At 39.7% G+C, this 25,585-nt stretch overlaps 2 protein-coding genes across 3 annotated transcripts in view; one reads left to right on the top strand and one right to left on the bottom strand.

The window, feature by feature from the left end:
- Nucleotides 1-25,460, bottom strand: part of CLIC2 (chloride intracellular channel 2) — a 50,237-nt gene extending 24,777 nt beyond the window's left edge. Inside the window, exon 1 of one of the 2 annotated variants that reach the window (XM_055081905.1) lies at nt 25,234-25,460. Coding sequence is in view for 1 of the 2 variants with exons in the window: in XM_007116829.4 (XP_007116891.1) it covers nt 2,047-2,103 (57 nt within the window). In the remaining variant the exon portion in view is untranslated. Of the gene's footprint in view, nt 1-2,046; nt 2,343-25,233 lie in introns of those variants that run through there. The other variant, XM_007116829.4, reaches the window with a different exon arrangement.
- LOC102992419 (histone H2A-Bbd type 2/3-like) lies at nt 23,836-24,169 on the top strand. The gene has a single exon (XM_007116834.4). It carries the CDS (start codon nt 23,840-23,842, stop codon nt 24,167-24,169), a length of 330 nt encoding a protein of 109 aa, XP_007116896.2. The 5' UTR covers nt 23,836-23,839.
- Nucleotides 25,461-25,585: the final 125 nt, after the last annotated feature.

Raw genomic sequence — 25,585 nt, 5'->3', positions numbered from 1 at the left:
ATACCACATTATAAGGGAGATACAACTGGTAAACAGTAATGCTTTTTAAATTTTCTCATTAACATTTTCACCCCTCTCAGTCCCTATTCCCCCTCTTCTATGAAACTTCTAGATATCTTTGGAATCCATCTCAAAGCAAAGCAAAACAAAGACCCAGATCAGATGATACTAAAGGTTCTTCCGGAAAATCTGTGACTTGTATCAATGTCATTAGATAAGCTAACATCTAGAGGATTTCATCTAATGAAATTCTGGGAAATGTTACTAAAAAGTGTGCCAAATTGAAAACAATGAATTAAGATTATGCACAGCTATTTTAAGGGACTGGAATCTTGACCCTGCCATTTACTAGCTATGTGACTTTAGGCAAAGCTACTTAGCTACTTTTTGCTTTAGTTTCTGTAACCATAAAATAGGGTTAAGAATAAACCACTTAGCACAGCCCCTGCCGTAAGTACTCAATAAATGATTAGGTTTTTAACCTGAAAGTTATTATTTAATTTAACATTTGCTCATCCAACAGTGTGATTTCCTAACTTCCCTTGTCTGGATTACCACCCAAATTATGGGAAGTCTATGAAGATAAACACACAGATCAATGCCAACAACTGGTTAGAGGAGTTTGATTGGATTGAATAAACAAGTTTAGACAAAAGAAACTAGTTACCCTATGAAGAGACTTATTACCTCTGGTTTGGAATTGGTAGTTATAAAAAGTCAGTTAGGAAGTTAAGGCTTACTTATGTTGCGTCTGAGCAGTGACATGTTTTGCTAGAATCCAGAGATAGGAGAAGTAGCTCTTATGCCCCACAGTCAAGCAAACACTTACTTGGATTGTTTTGCTATGCAGGAATTCAAGAGTCTCCTATAATTCTGAAAAGGCTGGTTAATTATGTCCTTGATGTATATATGTGACCAGTTGTCAAATATTTTAAAATTATTGTAAAAGTATTACTTTGGCCAACAGATGTTTAACCTAAAATTTGGTAAGCACACCTTATTTTATGCCTTTGTAGGCCATCAAGAGGTGATGTAGTTTTAGAGGCAAGTTACTTAAACCTTATTTCCTTAACTTACTTACCTAGAAATCATAAGGACAATATTACTAAAGTTTTGAGTACTATTACCACCACTACTACTGATGATACTACTTTACTACTATTAACCTATCTTCTAAGTTGTTAGGACTAAATGAGATAATATACATAAAGTGTTAGAAAAGGGTTAAGCATGATATAAGAGTCTGTTATTATTATTACCATCCTGAATACTTCCAATAGTCAATGAAAATATAGAGAAAAATAGTAAATATAAGCAAGGATTTAGGAAACTATGTAATTTCTACTTGGAATAACCCATACAAAATTGTTTCTTTTTCTTGATGAGCTAATTTAGAAACACATGTTCCTTTCTCCTGCTTTAGGGGTTTTCCAAAGGGCTTTTCTGAAATGTTAAGACATTAAAAAAAAACAAAGCCAAGGCAAAATGCCTCCTACTCATATAACAGGCACACAGACTCCTGGCTTTTTTCTCCTCTAGTGTCCATTTGACCTTGCTGTGATGTTCATCGATTGTGGGAGAATTTTAGAAAGCTCTATTTGGACCATGTGTGGGAATGAGGCTCTCAGGCCATTCTTGGCCCTCTCTTCCCCACATTCAGGCCTTCCAAAACATATCTCATAAAACACAGATTGTGAGAACTGGACAGACTCCTTTATTGTACAGATGGAAAAACAAAGAGGGAGGGAGGGATTTGTCCAAGGTTACATAGGAAGTCACTAATAATACAATTTACTTGTTCTAACTACCAGCCATTCTAGTTGTCTTTCCACCATATCTTCTTGCTTTTTTCAGATGGGATGTTTTTCTATTGTTATATAAGAGCAGCCAAACACCCAGGTATTCTTCTAGGACTCAGAGTAGGTATAAAATTACAAAATTATTTCCTATCTCTAGCTGAAATGTTGACTTTAAAAAAAAAAAGCTGAGGTCCAGTGTCAAGGAATAATACATTCTGTATGCTCTCATTATAGCTAGAAAACTTACCTTCACAAAAAGCTCAATTTCAGGGTCTGCTTGACTGCTGGGCCTCGGGTCTGCCATCTTTCTGTTTTTATTGCCAGTTTTCAGCCCCCTGCCTTCTGTGCAGTCCACAGTACTCACAGATTCTTTTCTTCCAGTTTTATCCAAAGGCTTAAATGAAGGTTGTGCTTTAAGAGGAAAGTCCAGCTTGTAATAGTCAGAGCTGGGCTAGTCTCTCTTCAAGAGGTGCAGAAAATTCTAGATGCTTGAGAGCAACTCTTGAATTCGTTTTCTTTCTTCCTCTTGACCTAACATTTGAATCAAGGAGGAGCCGATGGCGTGTGTATAAACTGGCTGGCTAGAAGGGCGGGGGAGTTTCCAAAGAGGCTTCAATGCTATGAGTCAGCAGAGAGAAACACATACACACAAACACACACATGCAGTTTCAATATATCAAGCAGACCAGATGTTCTCTAGAGCTTCCCTTTGAATCCTGGGCTCCATGCCCAGAAAATGGCCTCTTATGCTGTTCTTGTAATCTGACAGTAGCAAAAATCTCTTCCAGGAAAAGGCCACAAATGACTCGGGTTTTAGCATTGAAAAGGATGTTTATCTAATGACACTGTCTAAACATTGGTTTAAAAAGAAGTGGGCTTCCCTGGTGGCACAGTGGTTAAGAATCCGCCTGCAAATGCAGAGGGGACACGGGTTCAAGCCCTGGTCCAGGAAGATCCCACATGCCGCAGAGCAACTGAGCCCATGCGCCACAGCTACTGAGCCTGTGCTCTAGAGCCCGCGAGCCACAACTACTGAGCCCACGTGCCACAACTACTGAAGCCTGCGTGCCTAGAGCCCGTGCTCCGCAACAAGAGAAGCCACCGCAAAGAGAAGCCCATGCACCGCAACAAAGAGTAGCCCCCCTCGCCGCAACTAGAGAAAGCCCATGCACAGCAACAAAGACCCAATGCAGCCAAAAATAAATTTAAAAAAAAAAGCAGTACACTTCATCAAATGTCTACACCCTCAATTCTACTGCCGACACAGCCAGATTTCCCTTCTGGGTTGCAACTTTCACTTCTCTTCTATAATCAGGGAATGTTTGATGGGTCGATGGAGTCTAGGGGCATCTTTTGCGTGTCCCACCTCATTCTCTATTTCTGGGAGGGATGGACTGGGAGGGATCACTTCCTGGCTTGGGTATCTACATCAGGAACCGCAAGTGGTTCTGTATCTCTGCTTGTCAACCCTGGGAACAGCAGTAAAATATCCAAATTGATCACTCACTGCAGTGTTTCTGGCAGCTGTGTTTTCTGCCTGCCAGGATGGGGGGTGGGTGGAGCGGCGGGTCCTGGATTAATAAACCCCCTCGAATGGGAAACGTCTCTTTCTGCTTGGAGCCAAAGTGAACATAGACCCACCAGTTGGGCACCATTGTGACCCTCTTTCTACAACACCAAACGTCCCCCATGCTCATATGGGCTGTACATGTACCTGCCATTGTCCACGCGTAAAGAATTTACAGGGTGAGAGGCTTTGGGCAAAACCTGGTCTCTGCCACAGCTGCAGGGTTTAGGCAAGGAGTGGCCACCGGTATGAATGTGAGTGTTCTTCAAGGTGTGGGACCTGTTGATTTCCCAGATGGTCAATAGAGTGAGAGGGAAATTCTGATAGACATCTGCTGAGCTGACCTTGTGGGTGGGTATAGGACTGGCTGTTTGGCAGGACCTGGTGGATGCGTTGGCCATATTTTTACTCTGTTCATTCATTCTTTCACTCCAAAGACAATCAATGAATGCTTACTCTGTGCCAGGATGCTGATCCACTCACAGAGATTAGCAGCACAGGAGGACAGTAAGTTTGAGAGGACAACAGGAATTCATCTGGAAGCATGTTAAGTCCGAGGCATCCTCACTCTTCCCCATTCCCAATATCTAATCAGTACAAACTCTTGTCACTTCCGCATCCTGAATATTTTTTAAACCCACCCACTTCTCTTTGCCCCTCCCCACTGCTACTCAGAATTTCAACCCAGCAACGTTCATTTTCTCTTAATTTTTTAAAGTTTTATTGTAAAAGACCCAAATCCCTGCTTGACCCTCAGCCCTCATGGGAAAACCACCATAGCCACGGCAACAACGACAACATCAACAACATGCAACAGCCCAGTGAGCTTTGTATGACCCCTAATAAATTGTGTCAATTGACACAAACTTTATTTTCTCTACTTCCCAAAGTGTTTTTAAAATTTTGTATCGAGATATAATTTACACACCATAAATTTGACTCATTTTACGTGTACATACAAGGATTTTTAGTAAATTTATCGAGTGGTGCAACCATCACTACAATCCAGTATTAGATATTTCCATCACCTCAGTGGCACCTCTCTCTTGCCCATGTGCACTTAGTCCCCATTACCACCCTAGCCCCTGGGAACCACTCATGTGCTTCTTGTCTCTATGGATTTGCCTCTTCTGGACATTTCACATAAATGGAATCACATAGTATGAGGTCTTTTGTGACTTGCTTCTTTTTACTTAGTGTGACATTTTCAAGGTTCATCCATGTTGTAGTGTGACTCGGTACTTCGTTACTTTTGATGGCCGAATAGTGGTGTATAATATATGTATATACCACCTTTTGTTTATGGACATTTGGGTTATTTCCACCTTTTGGCTATTGTGAATAAGGCTGGTATGGACATTCACACACAAGATTTTGGGTGTACGTATGTTTTTGATTCTCTTGGGTAGGTACCTAGGAGTGGAATTGCTGGTCATATGGTAACTCTATGTTGAACTCTTTGAGTAACTGCCAAACTATTTTTCACAGTGGCTGCACCATTTTACATTCCCACCAGCAGCATATGAAAATTCCAGTTTTTCCACATCCTAGGCAATACTTGTTATTTTCTGTTTTTATTTATTTTTTTATTGTAGCCAGCCTAGCGGGTGTGGAAGTGGTATTTCATTGTGGTTTTGATTTGCATTTCCCTAATGATTAATGATATTGAGCATATTTTCATGTGCTTATTGGCCATTTGTATATCTATTTTGCTAAATATCTACTCATGTCCTTTGCTATTTTTAAATTCGATTCTTTGTCTTTTTGTTATTGAGTTGGAAGAGTTCTTCTGGAGACTAGACCCTTATCAGATATATGATTTGCAAACATTTTATCCTGGTCTATGGCTTGTCTTTCAATTTTCTTAACAGTATCTTTTGAAGAGCCAAGGTTTAGAATTTTTATAAGGTCTAATTTATCAGTTCTTTTCTTTTATGAACTGTGTTTTTTGGTGCTGTATTTAAGAACTCTTTACCTAACCCAATGTCATGAAAATTTTTTTTACTCTATTGTCTTCTGAGACCTTAATACAGTTGTCTCTCAGTATCCATGGGATTATCCATGGGATTAGGGTCCCCATGGATGCCAAAATCTGAGGATGCTCATGTCCCTTATATAAAATAGCATAGTACAGTCGGCCCTCCACATCTGCAGATGCAGAAGCTGTGGATTCAACCAACTGCAGATCAAAAATCTTTATAACTCTTACATTTAGGTCTCTGATTCATTTTGAGTTAATCTTTGTGTATGGTGTGAGGTAAGGGTCTAAATTCCTCTTTTTGTATGTGGCTATCCAATTGTTCCAGCACCATTTGTTGAAAAGACTATCCTCTCCCCCGTTGGATGTCCTTGGCATCTTTGTCAACAATAAATTGACCATAAATATAAGGGTTAATTTCTAGATTCTCTGTTCTGTTTCATTGATTTATATGTTTACCCTTATGCAGGTACCATACTTAATAACTGCTTTATAGTTGGTTTTGAAATCAGGAAGTAAAAGTCTTTCCACTTTTTTTCTTTCTTTTCAGTGTTGTTTTGGCTATTCTGGGGTCTTTGCATTTCCAGATAAATTTTAGGATCAGCTTATAAATTTCTTTTTTTTTTTTTTTTTTTTTGTGGTACGCAGGCCTCACACTGTTGTGGCCTCTCCCGTTGCGGGGCACAGGCTCCGGACGCGCAGGCTCAGTGGCCATGGCTCACGGGCCCAGCCGCTCCGCGGCATGTGGGATCCTCCCAAACCGGGGCGCGAACCCAGTTCCCCTGCATCGGCAGGCGGACGCGCAACCACTGCGCCACCAGGGAAGCCCCAGCTTATAAATTTCTGCAAAAAAAGTCTGCTGACATTTTAAGGACTGTGTTGAATATACACATCGACTTGAAGAGTATTTAATCTTAACAATATTGAGTTTTAAAATCCGTGAACGTGAAATGCCTATCCATTTATTTAGATTTTTTTATCTTTCCTCAACAGTATTTTATAGTTTTCACTGTACAAGTCTTGCACTCCTTTTGATAAATTTATTCCTAGGCATTTCATGTTTTGATGCTGTTATGAATGAAAATATTTTAATTTCGTTTTTGGAATGGTCACATTAGTATATAAAAATAGAATTGATTTTTTAAAAAGAAATTTTTGTTTTGAAATAACTTCAGGTTTACACAAAAGTTGCAAAGATAGTACAGAGAGTTCTCATATTTTCCTCACTCGGTTTTTCTTACCATTGACATCTTATATGGACATGGTACAGTTGAAAACAATAAGAAACCCACATTATTACATTATTAACTAAATTCCATACTTGGAATTCACCATTTTCCCACTAATGTCCCATTTCTGTTCCAGGATTCCTTCCAAGAAATGACATCACACTTCGTCACCATTTCTCTATAGTCTCCTCTCATCTGTGACAGTTCTCACTCTTTCCTTTTTTCTTGTGATATTGGAAGTTTTCAAGTACTGGCCAAGTATTTTGTAGAATGCTCCTCTATTTGGGTTTGGTGTTTTTATCATGATTAGACTGAAGTTATTGGTTTGGGGAAGAATACTCTAAAGATGAAATGCTCTTCTCATCACATCATCGGGGGTACATGGTATCAACATGACTTCTCACTGGTAAGGTTAAACTTCATCATCTGGCCAAGCCAGTGTTTGCTGGGTTACTTTATGTAAAGTTACTATCCCCGCCTTTTCCATACTCTATTCTTTGAAAGCAAGTCACTAAATCCAGCCCACACTCAATGCTGGGGAGGGGAGGTTAAAGATTTACCTCCTGAAGGGGGTTCTAGCTACATAAATTATTTGAGCACACCAAAATTACAACTATTCACAGAGCAACTATTGATGAGAATGACATGAAGACTAGCAGAGAAGATCTGAAAGAAGGAACCACAACTACATGGGTAGAAGGGGTGAAGATGTATGTGGTATAGTCAAAACCCATACCCTCGTGGTAGGCAACCCACAAGTGGGAGGATAATTACAACTACACAGCTTCTCACCAAGGGCTGAGGGGGTCTGAGCCCCACATCAGGCTCCTTAGTCCGAGGGTCCTGTGCCAGGAAGACAAGACCCCAGAGCATTTGGCTTTGAAGGTCAGTGGGGATTACTTTTGGGAGAGCCAGAGATCTGAAGGAAATAAAGACTCCACTCTTAAAGGGTGAACACAAAATCTCACATGCTCTGAGACCCTAGGCAGAAGCAATAATTTAAGAAAAGCCTGGGATAGATCCACTTGCTGATCTTGGAGAGTGTCATAGACATAGACACTGGCAGCAACCATTTCGGGGAGCTCATTCTCAAAATGGATCACAGACATAAATATAAAATGCAAAACTATAAAACTCCTAGAATATAAGAGGAGAAAACCCAGATGACTTTGGGTATGGTAAGGACTTTTTAGATAAAACACCAAAGATGACCCATGAAAGAAATAAGTGATATGCTTGATTTCATTAAAATTTAAAACTTCTCTGTGAAAGACCCTGTCAAGAGAATAAGACAAGCCACAGACTGAGAGAAAAATATTTGAAAAGGACACATCTGATAGAAGATTGTTATCCAACATATACAAACTGTATATACTTTGGTGTGCATCCTTTGGGTGTAATGTCTGTGTCTTTATTTATTTTTTTGCATGTATAGGTCCAGTCGTTTCAGCATCATTTGTTTAAAAGAGTATTTTAGTTCCATTGTCTTTTCTTTACTCCTTTATCAAAGATCAGTCAACTATATATATTAAAAATATATATATTATATATAATAACAACAAATATTTATTGAGACCCAGTGCACTCCAGACTTCTCTTTATTTGATTAGTCGACTATATTTTTGTGGGTCCATTTCTGGGCTCTCTGTTCTATTCCATTGATCTATTTGTTTATTCTTTCACCAATACCACACTATCTTGAGTACTGTAGCTCTATAGTAAGTCTTCAATAGAATAATGTCAGTCTTCCAACTTTGTCCCTTTCCTTCAATATTGTGTTGGCTATTCTGGGTCTTATGCCTCTCCGTATAAATTTTAGAACCATTTTGTTGCTATCCACAAAATAACTTCCTGGGACCATTGGGCTTTTTTATTAGGTTGTTCAGTTACTCACTGTCAAGTTTTAAGATATCTATATCTTAAGAGTAATTTATCAGATAAGTGACATGAAAATATTTTTTTCTATCTGTGGCTTGTCTTTCCATTCTCTGAACAATGTCTTTCACCGAGCAAAAGTTTTAAATTTTGATAAAGTCCAATTTAAAGTCTTTTTGTCTTTTAAAATTGTAATGTCATACCTAAATATTCTTTGTCTAACTCAAGGTAATGAATATTTTCTCATATTTGCTTTTAGGACTGTTACAGTTTACATTTCACATAAAGGCATGTGATCAGTTTTGAGGCAATTTTTGTGTAAGGTATGAGGTAAATGTTGAGGTTCACTTTTTTTTGCATATGAATCTGCAATTGTTCCAGCCCCATTTGTTGAAATGATGATTCTTTCACCATTGAACTGTTTTTGCACCTTTGCAAAAAATATTTGAGTATATTTGCATGGGTCCTTTTTGAGGTCTCTATTATGTTCCATTGATGTATATGTCTATTCTTTCTCAAATACTACACTGTCTGGATTACTGTAGCTTTATAGTTAATCTTGAAATCAAGTAATTTGAGTCCTCTGACTGTTGTTCCCTTTCAGAATTGTTTTGGATATTCTAGTACATTGGCCTTTCCATAGAAATTTTAAAATCAGCTTGTTAATATCTACCAAAACCATTATGATTTTGGTTGGAATTTTATTGAAACTATAGATCAAATTAGGGAGAACTGACATCCTAAGAATATTGAATCTTCTAATCCATAAACATTACCTAACTCTCAATTTAATTAGACCTTCTTTGATTTTTATAACTTTTTAAAATTGAAGTATAGTTGATTTACAATATTGTGTTGGTTTCAGGTGTACAGCAAAGTGATTCAGTATATATATATATATATATATATATATTCAGATTATTTTCCATTATAAGTTACTAGCTGAGAAAACTGTACAACTTCATGTAAAGACATTCTCTAACACCATACACAAAAATAAACTCAAAATTGATTAAAGACCTAAATGTGAGACTGGACACTATAAAACTCTTAGAGGAAAACATAGGCAGAACACTCTCTGACATAAATCGCAGCAATATATTTTTTGATCCATCTTCCAGAGTAATGGAAATAAAAACAAAAATAAACAAATGGGACCTAATTAAACTCAAAAGTTTTTGAACAGCAAAGGATACCATAAACAAAACGAAAAGACAGCCCACAGAATGGGAGAAAATATTTGCAAATGATGTGACCGACAAGGGATTAGTGTCCAAAATTTATGAACAGTTCATGCAGCTTAATATCATCAAAACAAACAACCCAATCAAAAAGTGGGCAGAAGACCTAAATAGACATTTATCCAAAGAAGACATACAGATGGCCAAGAGGCACATGAAAAGATGTTCAACATCGCTAATTATTAGCGATGCAAATTATTAGAAATGCAAGTCAAAACTACAATGAGGGCTTCCCTGGTGGCGCAGTGGTTGAGAATCCGCCTGCTGATGCAGGGGACACGGGTTCATGCCCCGGTCCGGGAAGATCCCATATGCCGCGGAGCGGCTAGGCCCGTGAGCCTGCGCGTCCGGAGCCTGTGCTCCACAACGGGAGAGGCCACAGCAGTGAGAGGCCCGCATACCGCAAAAAAAAAAAAAAAAACTACAATGAGATATCACTTCACACCAGTTAGAATGGCTATCATCAAAAAATTCACAAACAGTAAATGCTGGAGAGGGTGTAGAGAGAAGGGAACCCTCTTACACTGTTGGTGGGAATGTAAACTGGTGCAACCACTATAGAGAACAGTATGGAGGTTCCTTAAGAAACTAAAAATACAGCTACCATATGATCCTGCAATCCCACTCCTGGGCATATACCTGGAGAAAAACATGGTCTGAAAGTACACATGCACCCCAATGTTCACTGCAGTGCTGTTTACAATGGCCAAGACATGGAAGCAAACTAAATGTCCATTGACAGAAGAATGGATAAAGAAGATGTGGTACATGTATACAGTGGAATATTACTCAGCCATTAAAAAGAATGAAATAATGTCATCTGCAGCAACATCAATGGACATAGAGGTTGTCAGACAGAGTGAAGTAAGTCACACAGAGAAATGCAAATATCATATGATATCACTTATATGTGTAATCTAAAAAATGATACAAATGAGCTTATTTACAAAACAGAAACAGACTCACAGACTTAGAGAACAAACTTATGGTTATCAGGGGGAAGGGTCGGGGGGAGGGATAGTTAGGAAGTTTGGGATTGACATGTACACACTGCTATATTTAACATGGATAACCAACAAGGACCTAGTGTATAGAATAGGGAACTCTGCTCAATATTCTGTAACAACCTAATTGGGAAAAAAATATGAAAAAGAATAGATACATGTATATGTATAACTGAATCACTTTTTTGTACACCTGAAACTAACACAACATTGTTAATCAACTACACTCCAATATAAAATAAAAAGTTTAAAAAAAGATATTGAATATAGTTCCAATACCATGCTGTTTTGATAACTGTAGCTTTGTAGTATTGTCTAAAGTCTGGGAGTTTTATGCTTTCAGCTTTGTTCTTTTCCCTCAGGATCGCTTTGGCAATTCGAGGTCTTTTGTGGTTTCATATAAATTTTAAGATTATTTATTCTAGTTCTGTGGAAAATGTCGTGGGTATTTTGACAGTGATCGCATTAAATCTGTAGATTGCTCTGAGTAGTATGGCCATTTTCACAATATTAATTCTTCCAATCCAAGATATCTTTCCATTTCTTTGAATCATCTTCAATTTCCTTTATCAGTGTTTTATAGTTTTCAGTGTACAGGTCTTTCACCTCCTTGATAAAGTTGGTTCCTAAGTTTTTTTCTTATTTTTTTGACATGATTTTAAGTGGATTGCTTTTTTACTTTCACTGTCTGATATTTTATTGTTAGTGTAAAGAAATGCAACAGATTTCTATATATTAATCTTGTATCCTGCTACCTTGCTGAATTCGTTTATTAGTTCTAATAATTTTTGTTTGGAGTCTTTAGGGTTCTCTGTATAGAGTATCATGTCATCTGCAAATAATGACGGTTTTACCTCTTCCCTTCCAATTTGGATACCTTTTATTTCTTTTTCTTATCTGCTTGCTGGCTGTGGGTTTGTCATAAATAGCTTTTATTATGTTGAGATATGTTCCCTCTATACCCATTTTGGTGAGAGTTTTTATCATAAGTGGATTTTGAATATTGTCAACTGCTTTTTCTGCATCTGTTGAGGTGATCATATGGTTTTTGTCTTTTCTTTTGTTGATGTGATGTATCACATTGACTGATTTGTATATGTTGAACCATACTTGCGACCCTGAAAGGAATCCAACTTGATCATGGTGTATGATATTTTTTATGTATTGTTGGATTCAATTTGCTAAAATTTTGTTGAGGATTTTTGCATCTGTATTCATCAAAGATAGTGGCCTGTAATTTTCTCTTTTTTTTTTGTAGTGTCTTTGTCTTGTTTTGGTATCAGGATGAGGGTGGCTTCATAGAACGACTTTGGGAGTGTTCCCTCCTCTTCAATCTCTTCTTTGACTTTTTATATCAGTGTCTTATAGCTTGCCACATACATACCCTGCACATATTTTCTTAGATTTTTACCTCAGTACTTCATTTTTGGGTGCTATCATAAATAATACTGTTTTCTTATTTGAAATTCTAATAATTTATTATTAGTACATAAAAATTTAATTGTTTTTTGTATGTTGACCTTGTATTATGTGACCTTGCTGAACTTACTTATTAGTTATAAGAGTTTTATTGTAGATTATTTGAGATTTTCTACATAAAGAGGGTTTTTTCCCTAATATGTATGCCCTTTCTCTCTCTCTCTCTCTCTCTTTCCTCCCTCCCTCCATCCCTCCCTTCCTTCCTTCCTTCCCTCTTTCCTTCCTTCCTTCTTTTTTTTTCTTGTCTTTCTTATTGTACTAGCTAGGACTTCCAGTGCAGTACTGAATAGTTCTGAAAACATAACACCCTTGACTTGTTCCTGATATTGGGGGAAAATAATGTACTGTAGGTTTACATGGGTAGCATTTATTAGGTTAAGGGAGTTCCCTCTATTTCTAAATTGCTGATAATTTTTATCATGGATGGATATTGAAGTTTTTACTATATTTATTTATTTTTATTTATTTATTTTTGGCTGTGTTGGGTCTTCATTGCTGTGCGTGGGCTTTCTCTAGTTGCAGCGAGCAGGGGCTACTCTTCATTGCAATGTGCAGACTTCTCACTGCGGTGGCTTCTCTTGTTGTGGGGCAGGGGCTCTAGGTGCACGGGTTTCAGTAGTTATGGTGCACGGGCTTAGTTGCTCCACGACATGTGGGATCTTCCTGGACCAGGGCTCGAACCTGTGTCCCCTGAATTGGCAGGTGGACTCTTTACCACTGTGCCACCAGGGAAGTCCCTGGATATTGAATTTTGCTAACGTTTTTTCTGCATCTATTTCTATGATCATCTGTTTTTTCTTATTTAGTCAGACAATATGGTGAATTATATTGATTGACTTTTGAATGTTGAACCAGCTTTGAATTCCTGGGATGAAACCTACCTGACTGTGATCACTATCCTTTCTATATATTGCTAGATGTTATTGGCTAATATTTTAGTAGGAATGTTTGTATCTGTTCATAAGAGATATTGGTCTGTAGGGTTTTTTTTTAAACATTGTGTGGTTTGGGTATTAGGATAATGCTGGCTTCATAAAATGAGTAGGATAGTGTTCTCCCTTCTGTTTTAGGAAGAGATTGTGTGAAATTGGTATGTTTTACTTAAACGTTTGGTAGAATTCATGACTGAAACCACCTGACTTAGAGTTTTCATTTTTGAAATGTTCTTAACTACAAATTCAATTTCTTCAGTAGATGTTGGTGTATTTGGGTTATGTATTTTTCCTTGTTTTAAGTTTTTAGTTTAAGGACTTGGTCCATATCATATAAATTATCAAATGCCAGTTATCAAATATATAGGCATAGATTGTTTATAGTATTCCACTTATTATTGTTTTAATGTCTGTGGGTGAATAGTGATATATCCTGTTTCAGCCCTCATGTTGGTAAGCTGTGTCTCCTCTCTTCCATCTTTTTTTCTTGATTGGCATGGGGTTTTTCAATTTTATTCATTTATTCAAGTAACCATGTTTTGGTTTTATTGATTTCTCTATTGTTTTACTCTTTTTAATTTAATTGAATTTTGCTCTAATTAAAATTAATTTTCTCGGGGCTTCCCTGGTGGCGCAGTGGTTGAGAGTCCGACTACAGTTGCAGGGGACCCGGGTTCGTGCCCCGGTCCCGGAAGATCCCACATGCCATGGAGCGGCTGGGCCCGTGAGCCATGGCCGCTGAGCCTGCACGTCCGGAGCCTGTGCTCTGCAACGGGAGAGGCCACAACAGTGAGAGGCCCGCGTACCGCAAAAAAAAAAAAAAAAAAAAAATTCTCTTTTTTCTCTAGTTTCCTAAGGTGGTAGCTTAGGTTATTGATTTTATATCTTTCTTCTTTTTTTTTTTTTTAATTTTTAGATTAGATTCAGGTTTTTTTAACATTTTTATTGGAGTATAATTGCTTTACAATGGTGTGTTAGTTTCTGCTTTATAACAAAGTGAATCAGTTATACATATACATATGTCCCCATATCTCTTCCCTCATGCGTCTCCCTCCCTCCCACCCTCCCTATCCCACCCCTCTAGGTGGTCACAAACCACCGAGCTGATCTCCCTGTGCTATGCGGCTGCTTCCCACTAGCTATCTATTTTATGTTTGGTAGTGTATATATGTCCATGCCACTCCTCTAAGTACTACTTTATCTTTTTTATTTTTGCAAATGAGAAGAAGAGATTATGTTAAGGATGAAAAAATACCAAGTTTATCTACATATGGAAAAGATAAAAATGACCCATTCTGGTTTTGATATGCTAATCTGTCAGAGTGAAAAAAAATCACACAACTACATGCCCAGAAGCTTTATATTTTAAACTGATAAAAGTTAAATTTTCCTTTATGATTGATACAAGAATCTCTTGTTTTCCACTTAATAAGGAGACTTTATCCTTAAATGTAATATACTCTTACATGGCTAAAAATACCTCTGTACATAGAGTATAGATTGTCCTTTCTTTCATAATTCAAGGACACTTCACAAAAGCTGTATATTCAGGTCCTTTGCCCATGTTTAAATTGGATTTTTTTTTTGCTACAGAGTTGTATGAGTTATATGTTTTGTATATAACATATACTTTACTTATGTGTTTTGTATATTAACCCCATATCGGATAGATAGTTTCTGAGTATTTTCTCCCATTCCATAAGTTGCCATTTTACTTTATTGATTTCTCCTTTGCCTGTGGAGATTTTAAGTTTGATGTAGTGTCACTTGTTTATTTTTGCCTTTGTTGCTTGTAATTTTGGTGTCATAGCCAAACAATAATTGCCAAGACCAATATCAAGAATATTTTCCCCTACGTTTTCTTCTAGGAGTTTTATAGTTTTAGGTCTTGTATTTAAGTCTTCAATCCATTGTGAGTTAATTTTTGTGTGTGGTGTAAGATAAGAGCCCAATTTTATTCTTTTGCATGTGGATATCAGTTTCCCCAAAACCATCTGTTGAGGAGAGTACCTTTTCTTCATTGAGAATTCTTGGCTCCCTTGCCAAATATTAGCTGACCATATGTGTGGGGGTTTATTTCTGGGCTCTTGATTTTGTTTCATTGATCTGTGTCTATTTTTATGCCAGTACCATACTGTTTTAATTTCTATAGTTTTGTAGTATAGTTTGAAATCACTAAGTCTGATGCCTCCAGCTTTGTTAGTGCTCAGAATTACTTTGACTATTTAGGGTCTTTTGTGGTTTCATAAGAACTTTATAATTGTTTTTTCTATTTCTGTGAAAAATTCCATTGGAATTTTGACAGGGATTGTGTTGAATCTATTGATGGCTTTGGGTAGTATGAACATTTTAACAACATTAATTTTCCCAATCCATGAACACAGAATACCTTTCCATTTATTTATGTCTTCAATTTCTCTCATCAATCTCGCAGTTTTCAACGTACAGATCTTTCACTTCCTAGGTTAAATTTATTCCTAAGTATTTAGTTATTTTTGATGCTATTATAAACGGAATTGTTTTGTTTATTACTTTTTCAGATATTTCACTGATCTGTATAGAAATGCAACTGATTTCTTTGTGTTGACTTTGTACCCTGCAACTTTACTGAATTTGTTTATCAACTCTAATAGTTTTTTGGTGGAATCGTTAGGATTTTTGATATATAAGACCATATCACTTGCAGAGACAGTTTTACATCATACTTCCTTATTGGATGCATTTTATTTCTTTTTCTTGCCCAACTGCTTTGATAGGACTTTCAGAACTATGGTGAATAAGAGTGGTGAGGGGGCATCCTTGTCTTGTTCCTGATCTTAGAGGAAAAGCTTTGAAACTTTTACCATTAAGTATGGTATTAGCTGTGGTCTCATCATAAATGGCCTCTATTTTGTTGAAGTATGTTCCTTCAATAACTAATTTGTTGAGTTTTTATTTTAAAAAATTGTCAAATTTAGTCAAATGCTTTCGAGTTGACAATATGATTTTTATCCTTCATTCTCTTAATGTGGTGTATCACATATATTTATTTGCATATGTTGGACCATCCTTGCACCTTGGGAATAAACCCCGCTTGACCATGATATATGATCATTTAATGTGTTGTTAAATTCAGTTTACTAGTATTTTGCTGAGAATTTTTGCATTTATATTCATTAGGGAATTTGGCCTGGAGTTTTGTTTCTTCTAGTGTTCTTATCTGGCTTTGATATCAGGGTAATGCTGGCTTTGTAAAATGAGTCTGGAGTGTTCTGCCTCTTCAAATTTTTGGAAGAGTTTAAGAAAGATTTTCATTAATTTTTCTTAGTGTTTGGTTGAATTTATCAGTGAAACCATTTGGTTCTGGGCTTTTCTCTACTAGGAGGCTTTTGATTACTGATTCAATCTTCTTACTCATTATTTGTCTGTTTAGATTTTTTAGAAAGATAATGTGTACTTTATTTTATTTTTAATATTACCCCAACCCCACAAGTCTGTTACTCCTCCCATGTGTTCCTATAGCACATTTAACTTACCCTCTCATAGCACTTATCACAGTATAGTGTTTATTTATTTATTTATTTATTTATTTATTTATTTATGGCTGTGCTGGGTCTTCGTGGCTGCGCTGGGTCTTCGTATCTGTGCTCGGGCTTTTCTCTAGTTGTGGCAAGCAGGGACTACTTTTCTTTGCAGTACACAAGTTTCTCATTGTGGTGACGTCTCTTGTTGCGGAGCACGGGCTTCAGGAGTTGAAGCACGCAGGCTCTGTAGTTGTGGCACACAGGCTTAGTCGCTCCACGGCATGTGGGTTCTTCCCGGGTGAGGGATCGAACCCATGTCCCCTGCATTGGCAGGTGGATTCTTAGCCACTGGACCACCAGGGAAGTCCTGTCTGTTTAGATTTTCTATTTCTTTATGATATAGTATTGGTAGGTTGTATATGGCTAGGAATTTATACATTTGTAGGTTGTATGTTGCTAGGAATTTATACATTTATTCTCATTTATCCAATTTGTTCCAGTATAATTGTTCTTAGTGGCCTCTTATTAAGCTTCGTACTTCTGAGGTATAAGTTGTGATGCCTCCTTTTTCACTTCTAATTTTATTTGAGTCCTCTTTCCTTTTCTTTTTCTTTTCTGGTAAGTATAGCTAAAGGTTTGTCAATTTTGTTTATCTTTTCAGAAAAACAGCTCTGAGTTTCATTGATCTTTTCTACTGTTTTTCTGGCCTCTACTTTATTATTTCTGCTCAGATCTTTGTTATTCCCTTTCTTCTAACCTTGGGCCTAGTTTGTTCTTCTGTTTTAAATTCCTTGAAGTGTCAAGTTGTTTACTTGAGAACTTTCTTTTTTCTTAATGTACTTATTACTATAAATTTCAACCTCAGAACTGCTTCTGTTGTAGCCCATAAGTTTTGGTAGGTTGTGTTCCTATTTTTATTTGTCTCAAGATACTTCTTGTTTCCTTTTTTATTGAAGTATAGTTGATTTACAATATTGTATTGGTTTCAGGTGTACAGCATAGTGATTCAGTATTTTTACAGACTATACTCCATTAAAAGTTACTACAAGAAATAGCTATAATAACCTGTGCTATTCAATATACCCTTGTTGCTTATCTATTTTATACATAGTAGTGTGTATCTCTTAACCCCATACCCTTAATTTGCCCCTCCCACTTCCATCTCCCCTTTGGTAACCACTGGTCTGTTTTCTACGTCTATGAGTATGTTCTGGTTTTGCATATGCTCTCATTTGTATTATTTTCTAGGTTACACATATAAGTGACATCATGCAGTATTTGTCTTTCTCTGTTCGACTCATTTCATTAAGCATAATATTCTCTAGGTCCATCCATGTAGCTGCAAATGGCAGAATTTCATTCTTTTTTATGCCTAATATCTTCTTAATCCATTTGTTTGTTGATGGGCGTTTGGGTTGCTTCCATACCTTGGGTATTGTTAATAGTGCTGCTACAAACATCGGGGTGCATGTATCTTTTTGAATTAGTGTTTGCATATTTTATGGATATATACCCTGGAGTGGAATTGTTGGATTATATGATGGTTCTATTTGTAGCTTTTTGAGGAACTTCATACTGTTTTCCATAGTAGCAATAATTTTGTTACTTGTAGACTTTTTGATGTTAGCCATTCTGACAAGTGTGATGTGATATCTCATTGTTGATTTGATTTGCATTTCTCTAAAAATTAGTGATGTTGAGTGTCTTTTCATGTGCCTCTTGGCCATCTGTATGTCTTCTTTGGAAAAAATGTCTATTCAGGTCTTCTGCCGATTTTTCATAGAATTGCTTTCATATTGAGTTGTATAAACTGTTTGTATATTTTGGATTTTAACCTTTTGTTGGTCATATCATTTGCAAATATATCCTCCCATTCTGTAGGTCGTCTTTTTGTTTTGTCAATGGTTTCCTTTGCTTTGAAAAAGTTTTTAATGTTAATTAGGTCCCATTTGTTTATTTCTGTTTTTATTTCCATTTCTCTAGGAGGTGGGTCAAAAAGGATCTTACTGTGATTTATGTCATAGAGTGTTTTAATGCTTATCATTCTGGAACTCAGCAACTGTTCCTAAGTTTGTCACTTTTTCCCCTGTACTCCTTCTGGCTTCCTTCTGACCTCTCGCTCTCTTTTCCTTCTGGTTTGGTTCTCTCCCAGCCCTCTTTTTTTTCTGTGCAGATGCTCCTCCAGTCTCCTTCCAAGAATTTTCTTCTTTTGCCTGCCCCTTAAAAGAAATTGTCCTTGGTCTCCTTCTGTATTTCCTCTGTGCACTTTCTCTGCATGATCTCACTATATCTGTGTCCTCAAGAACTATCCTGATGATTCCCAAATCTGTATCTCCAGCCCTGACCTCGCTCTTTACCTCCCAAGTCATTGATCCTTCATTTCCATCTGGCTATCCCACAGGCATCCCAAATCTCACATACTCCAAACTGAACTCATCTTCCCACCAATACTTGGACCTTTTCCTTCAGTGCATATCTCCAGTAATGGCTCCAATGCCCACAGTCACCTCACCCTGCACTTGGGGAAGTCATGCCAGAGCCTTTCCTGTCCCTCCCCCACCAATGCCTTACTTTTCCACTTGGCTAACTTCTACTCATCCCTCAAGTTGCAGCTCAGACACCAGTTTCTCCTGGAGTATTTCCCCAACCCCACAAGTCTGTGTACGTTACTCCTCCCATGTGTTCCTAGAGCACCTTTAACTTCCCCTCTCATAGCACTTATCACAGTATAGTGTTGTAATTTTCAGGTCTCTTGTCTGTATCTTCCACCAGACTACATGCAGAGACCTGATCTATACTTCTCATTGGTATTTCCTCAATGCCTACCATAGTGCCTGGCATTTAGTAGGCACTCAATAAATATTTGTTGAAGGAATGAACAAATGAATCATCAAGTCTCCACACAGGTTCACACAGGAATCAGAAATATGTAGTGAGCACCTACTATGTGCCATTTTACTGCCTACATTTTAAAAATTGAATCTGTCCCCCTGTGTTATTCTACCAATGCCATCATCTTTGTTGAGATATCTCTCATTTCTTGACTGGGATACTGCAGCAGCTTTCTAACTCCTATCTCAATCCTCTCTCCTATATTTTCCACAGAGCTGCCAGAATGATCTTTCTGGAACAAACCAGCTCATGTCACTCCCAATCTTAATAACCACAGTGGGATCACTGTACCCTACAAGGTATTCCAAAACCTGAGCATAGCATAACAGAACCTCTGTGTCTTGGCTCCTGCCTGCCTCTTCTCCAGCCACATCAACCACCACTTCCCCATGGGGACTGCACTCTCCAGCCTTAATGAACTAATTGCAGGTCCACTCAAATTCCTTGGTTTCTCATCATGACACAGATCCCTTCACACACACACACACACACACACACACACACACACACACACACACACACTGTCCTCAAGTGGCTTGCCTGAGTCACTTCTAGGCTTTCGAAAAAATGTTTATTTACCATTCATTATACACAATGATCAAGTGGGATTTATTCCATAAATATAATGTTGGATCAACAAATGAAAATCAATTAATGTAATATACCATATTTATAGAATGTGGGAGGAGGCTCATGATCATCTCATAGATATGGGGGGGAGCATTTGACAAAATCCAACATCAGTTTCATAAAAATAAATTCAACAAAATAGGAATAGAAGGGAACTTCCTCAACCTGATAAAGAGCACCTATGAGAAACCCACAGATAACATCATACTTAATGGTGAAAGACTGGGTGCTTTCCCACTAGCATCAGGAACAAGACAAGGATGTCTGTTCTTGCCACTTCTATTCAGCATTGTATTCAAAGCTCTAGTCGTGGCAATTAGGCAGGAAAAATAAATTAAAGGCATCCAGATTGGAAAGGAACAAGGAAAACTATATTTGTAGATGACATGTTTCTTATATACATAAAACACTAAAGAATCCACCAAAACCCACAACAATCTATTCAAATATGCAATAAATGAGCTAAGCAAAGTTGCAGAATCCGAGACCAACGTACAACAATCAATTATATTTCTAGAAAGAAATATACACTGGCAATGAACAATTCAAAAATGAGTTTAGGAAAATAATTCATTTTACGGTATTGTCAAAAATAATAAAATACTGAGGAATAAATTTAACAAAAATTGTGTACGTCTTGTACTCTGAAAACTGCAAAATATTGCTGAAAGAAATGAAAGAGGCCCCAAGTAAATGGAAAGGCATCCCGTGTTTCTTAGTGGATTGAACATATAATATTGTTAAGATGGCCATAATCCCAAAGGCAAATACACAGATTTGGTGCTATGCCTGCTAGAATCTAACCTGGCTTCTTTGTAAAATTCATATGGAAATGCAAGGGATGCAGCTAGCCAAAACAATCTTGAGAAAGAAGAACCAAGTTGGAGAACTCACAGTTCCCAATTTCAAAACTTCCTACAAAGCTATAGCAATTCTAAAAAGTGTGGTGCTAGCATAATGACAGTCATATAAGCCAATGTTTTAGAATTTAGACTCAAAAATAAATCCATATATCTGTAAATAGCTGATTTTCAATGAAGGTGGCAAGATCATTCAATGAAGGAATGACTAATCTCTTCAACAAATGGTGGTGAGACGACTGGATATCCACAGACAAAAGAATGAATTTGGACCCCCAATCTCACACCATGTTAAAAAAAAAACAAAAACAACAACAAAAAAAAACAAAAAAAACCTAACATTAAATGGATCACAGACCCAAATGTAAAGGGCTGAAACTATAAAACACTTGGAATAAAACACAGATGTAAATCTCCATGACCTTGGATTAGGCAATGTTTACTTAAATATGACAGCAAAAGCACAACCACAAAAGAAAAAATAAAATGGACACCATCCAAATCAAAAACTTTTGTGCATCAAAGGACTCTATCTAGAAATTGAAAGGACAACCCATAGGATGGCAGAAACATTTGCAAATCATATATCTGAGAAGGGTCTATTTTCCAGAATGCATAAAGAAACCTTACAAGTCAACAACAAAAAGACAAGCAACCCAGTTAAACAATGAGCAAAGGACTTGAATAGGCATTCCTCCAAAGCAGATGTACAAATGCCCAAGAGGCACAGGAAAAGATGCTCAACATCTTTAACCATTAGAGAAATGCAAATCAAAATCACCATGAGATACCACTTCACACCCACTAGGATAGCTAATACAAGCAAAACGAAGCAAAAAAAAAAAAAACCCAGAAAATAACAAGTTTTGGAGAAGATGTGGAGAAATTGGGACACTCATACACTGCTTTTTGGGAATGAAAAAATGGTAGAGCTGCTGCAGAATCAGTAGGGTGGTGGTTCCTCAAAAAGTTAAACATAGAATTACCATATGACACTGCAATTCCACTCTTAGATATATGAAAAATTACAGACCAATAGCTTTTATGAATATCGAGGCAAAAATCCTTAAAAGAATTCTAGCAAGTTGAATCCAGCAGCATATTATAAATATTACATTCCATGTCCAAAGAGGAATTATCCCAGGAATGCAAGGATGGCTCAACATAAGAAAACTGATTAAGCAAAACCACATTGATAAAATGAAGGGGGAAAACACCCTCATGATCATCGTAGTTGATGCAGAAAAAGCATTCAACAAAATCTAACAACTTTTCATGATTAAAAAACAAACAAAAAACACCCAGCAAACTAAGAATAGAAGGGAAATTCCTCAACAAAATAAAAGGCTTTTAAGAAATACCCTAGCTAATGTCATACTCAATGGTGGAAGACTGGAAGCATTTCCCCTAACATCAGGAACAAGAGAAGAATGCTTGCTTTCAGTGCTTCTACTCAAGACTGTAATGGAAGTCGTAGTCAGAGCAATGAGGCAAGAAAAAGAAATGAAAAGCATCCAAGTTGGAAAAGAAGTTAAAACACTTCTATTCTCAGATGACATGCTCTTCTGTACAGGAAACACTAAAGAATCCACAAAACACAGAGTTAACAAACGAATTCAACCAAGTTGCAGTATACAAGATCAACACACAAAAATCTGTTGTGTTTCCATATCCTAGCAATGAAAAAAAATTCCAAAATGAAATTGACAACAGTACTATTTCAGACAACATCAAAAGGAATAAAATACACAGGGATAAATTTGGCCAAGGAGGTGCAAGCCTTGTGCACCGAAAACTACAAAGTACTGATGAAAGAAATTAATGATGACCTTAAAAAAAATAAGGGGGAAAGATAGCAGATTTTGTGGCCTAGAAGACTTAATATTTTTAAGATGGCAATCCCACGCAAAGTTGTCTAGAGATTTAATGAAATCCCTATGGAAATCGCAATGCTCTGTTTTACAGAAATGTAAAAGCCAAACCTAAATGCATACGGAATTTCAAGTGACCTTGAATAGCCAAAATAATCTTGGAAAAGAAGAAAAAAGTTGGAGGACTCACACTTCCCTATTTCAAAACTTAGTCCAAAGCTACAGTTATCAAAACTATGTGGTACTAGCATAAGGATAGACACATAGATCAGGAGAGTAGAACTACAAGTCCAGAAATAAACCCAGAGATCTATCCCATGGGTTGTAAACCCAAATGAGTTGAAAACAGGTGTTCAAACAGAACCCTGCACAGGAATGTTCACCACAGCACTATGCCCAACAGGCACAAGCTGGAAGTCACCCAAATGTACATCAGCTGCTGAGCGGATACACAACATGTGTGGGCTAGCCATGCACTGGAATATTATTCAGCCTGCTGAATATTATTCAGCCAGGAATATTATTCATTTGGAAGTAGATATATAGTCATGATGGTGCCCCAGCACCGCCAGTGTATACTTGGTGCCCCTGGATGGTCCGCCATTAGCTGCCTTCTCAGTACAAAGTTCCCATCCGGTGGACAGTGAGAGTTCCACCAAAGAGAGGGTCCAGCGAGCATGGCAAGCAGGATCCTGCCAGCGCCATTTCTTTGCAGGCCCAGGACCCGGGCCATGGGGGTGGGGGGGTGAGGTGGGGTGGGGGAGGGGTTATGGGAAAGCAGTGATCTCACAGGGTCTACGTGTTACGGGGCGTGCTCCCCGACTAATGAGGGCCCGGCCTGTGGTCACTAGGATACGGAGTAGGGGCCTGAGAACACCGGCTGTCTTGAGATGTTGGGACCAGCAGGCACAACCGACCGCCCCTCATCCCAGCGCACCGCAGAGCGAGGCCGTCGCAGAAAGCGCGCCCAACGGCCAGCATGCCGGGGAGGAGGGGCCGTCGAGGGTCACCCGGTCGCCGCTCCCGCACCGCCCGAGCCGAGCTGTCCTTCTCGGTGAGCCACATGGAGCGGCTCCTGCGGGAGGGCCACTACGCCCAGCGCCTGAGCTCGTCCGCACCCGTCTACCTAGTGGCCATCATCCAGTACCTGACGGCCAGGGTCCTGGAGCTGGCGGGCCATGAGGCCCAGAACAGCGGCAGGAGGCGCCTCACTCCGGAGCTGGAGGACGTGGCGGCCCGCAGCAACGCGCTGCTCAGCGACTTCTTCAGGACTAGCACCATCTCCCAGGTGGCCCCGGCCCAGCACTAGCTGCCCAACGACACCCGGGTCCCCGGCCCCCGGGGGGGCGGGGCGGGGGGCGCGGCCGTCAGGCACCAGGCCCGCTCACCGACCGACCGCCACACAGCCCGGGCGGCCCCGGCCTGCCCGCCGCCTTGGGCACAGTCATTGCGAGTCAATAAAGTGTTTCAAGAGACCCCCTGCGCATGCTTCACTCACTTGGCGTGGGAGGTGGTGGTGGTGGGACACCCCTCGTCGGAGGGATGGGGGCGGGGGTCTGGCCGGAGTTGGGGGTGGGGGGGTGGAGTCGGGGCTGACAGACAGAGAGGAGCGCTCTCTCACGGTGACAGCGCATGAGGTGGCCCTGGGTGGGAGAGGCTGGCTGCGGCAGGGGTGGGGGCGGACTGGGGCCTGGGGTGAGGCCGGACAACGGGAGGCTCCCCCGCCGGCTCTGAGCAAGTCGGAGCCAGGCCAAAGTCCCCAGAGGGACGGGGTTCCTTGCGGCGGCGCTCGACACCGTGAGGGCGGCGTCGTGATAGGGTGAAGGTGCCAAGGCGACCGACCGCCCTGGATGCGGGATGCAGGGGTGGGTGGACCCGGCGCTTGGCATGGACTCCCATGGGGCAGGGGCTTTCACGGGAAGATTGAGGCGTGATGGAGATGGGGTGGGCGGGACACAATCCACACACAGGCGAAGTCGGAATTAGGGTCACGCGGGGTCAAGAGTTTTTGGTTGTGTTCCCCTAGAGATGCCCAGAGATGCCCTGATTGGCAACCTGCGTAAACAAGCTGTCACCTACTGGTTGGAGCCCTGGTCCGGGAAGATCCCACATGCTGCGGACCAAGGAAGGCCGTGCGCCACAACTACTGAGCCTGCGCTCTAGAGCCCGAGAGCCAGAACTACTGAAGCCCGCGCGCCTAGAAGCCGTGCTCCACAACACGAGAAGCCACTGCAATGAAAAGACCCGCGCACCGCAAGGAAGAGTAGCCCCCGCTCGCCGCAACTAAAGAAAGCCCCTGCACAGCAACAAAGACCCAACACTGCCCAAAATAAATAAATTAAATAAATAACTTTTTTTAAAAAAAGCTGTCACCTAGCACAGGGGGCGCCCCAGCACCGTTGGTCTGCTCACAGAACCCCGGACGGCGGGCCAGGCCCCGCCCAAGGGCCCCCGATTTGCCTACGCCACCCGCAGCCAGTCCCCGCCGGGCCTCCGCGCTTGCTAGTTTGCACATCACCAGGGCGACGAGAGCTCCGGGCGGCCGAGCCGGCGCGGTCGCGCGGTGGGCCGGAGCCCGACGCACGGTACGTCTCAGCCCGCCGCCGTCGCCCAGCACGTGCGCCCACTTGCGTCAGCGCGCCCGGAAGTGCCTAAGCGGCGAACATGGCGGCTTCCGCGGCCGGCATGGGCGGCGGTGCGGGCCCCGGGCCTGAGGCCGGGGACT

The sequence above is a fragment of the Physeter macrocephalus genome, chromosome 21 (assembly GCF_002837175.3).
Source record: "Physeter macrocephalus isolate SW-GA chromosome 21, ASM283717v5, whole genome shotgun sequence".
NCBI classification, from domain to species: domain Eukaryota; kingdom Metazoa; phylum Chordata; class Mammalia; order Artiodactyla; family Physeteridae; genus Physeter; species Physeter macrocephalus.
The sequence above is the reverse complement of the archived record's forward strand: the minus strand, read 5'-3'. Positions and strand labels throughout refer to the sequence as shown.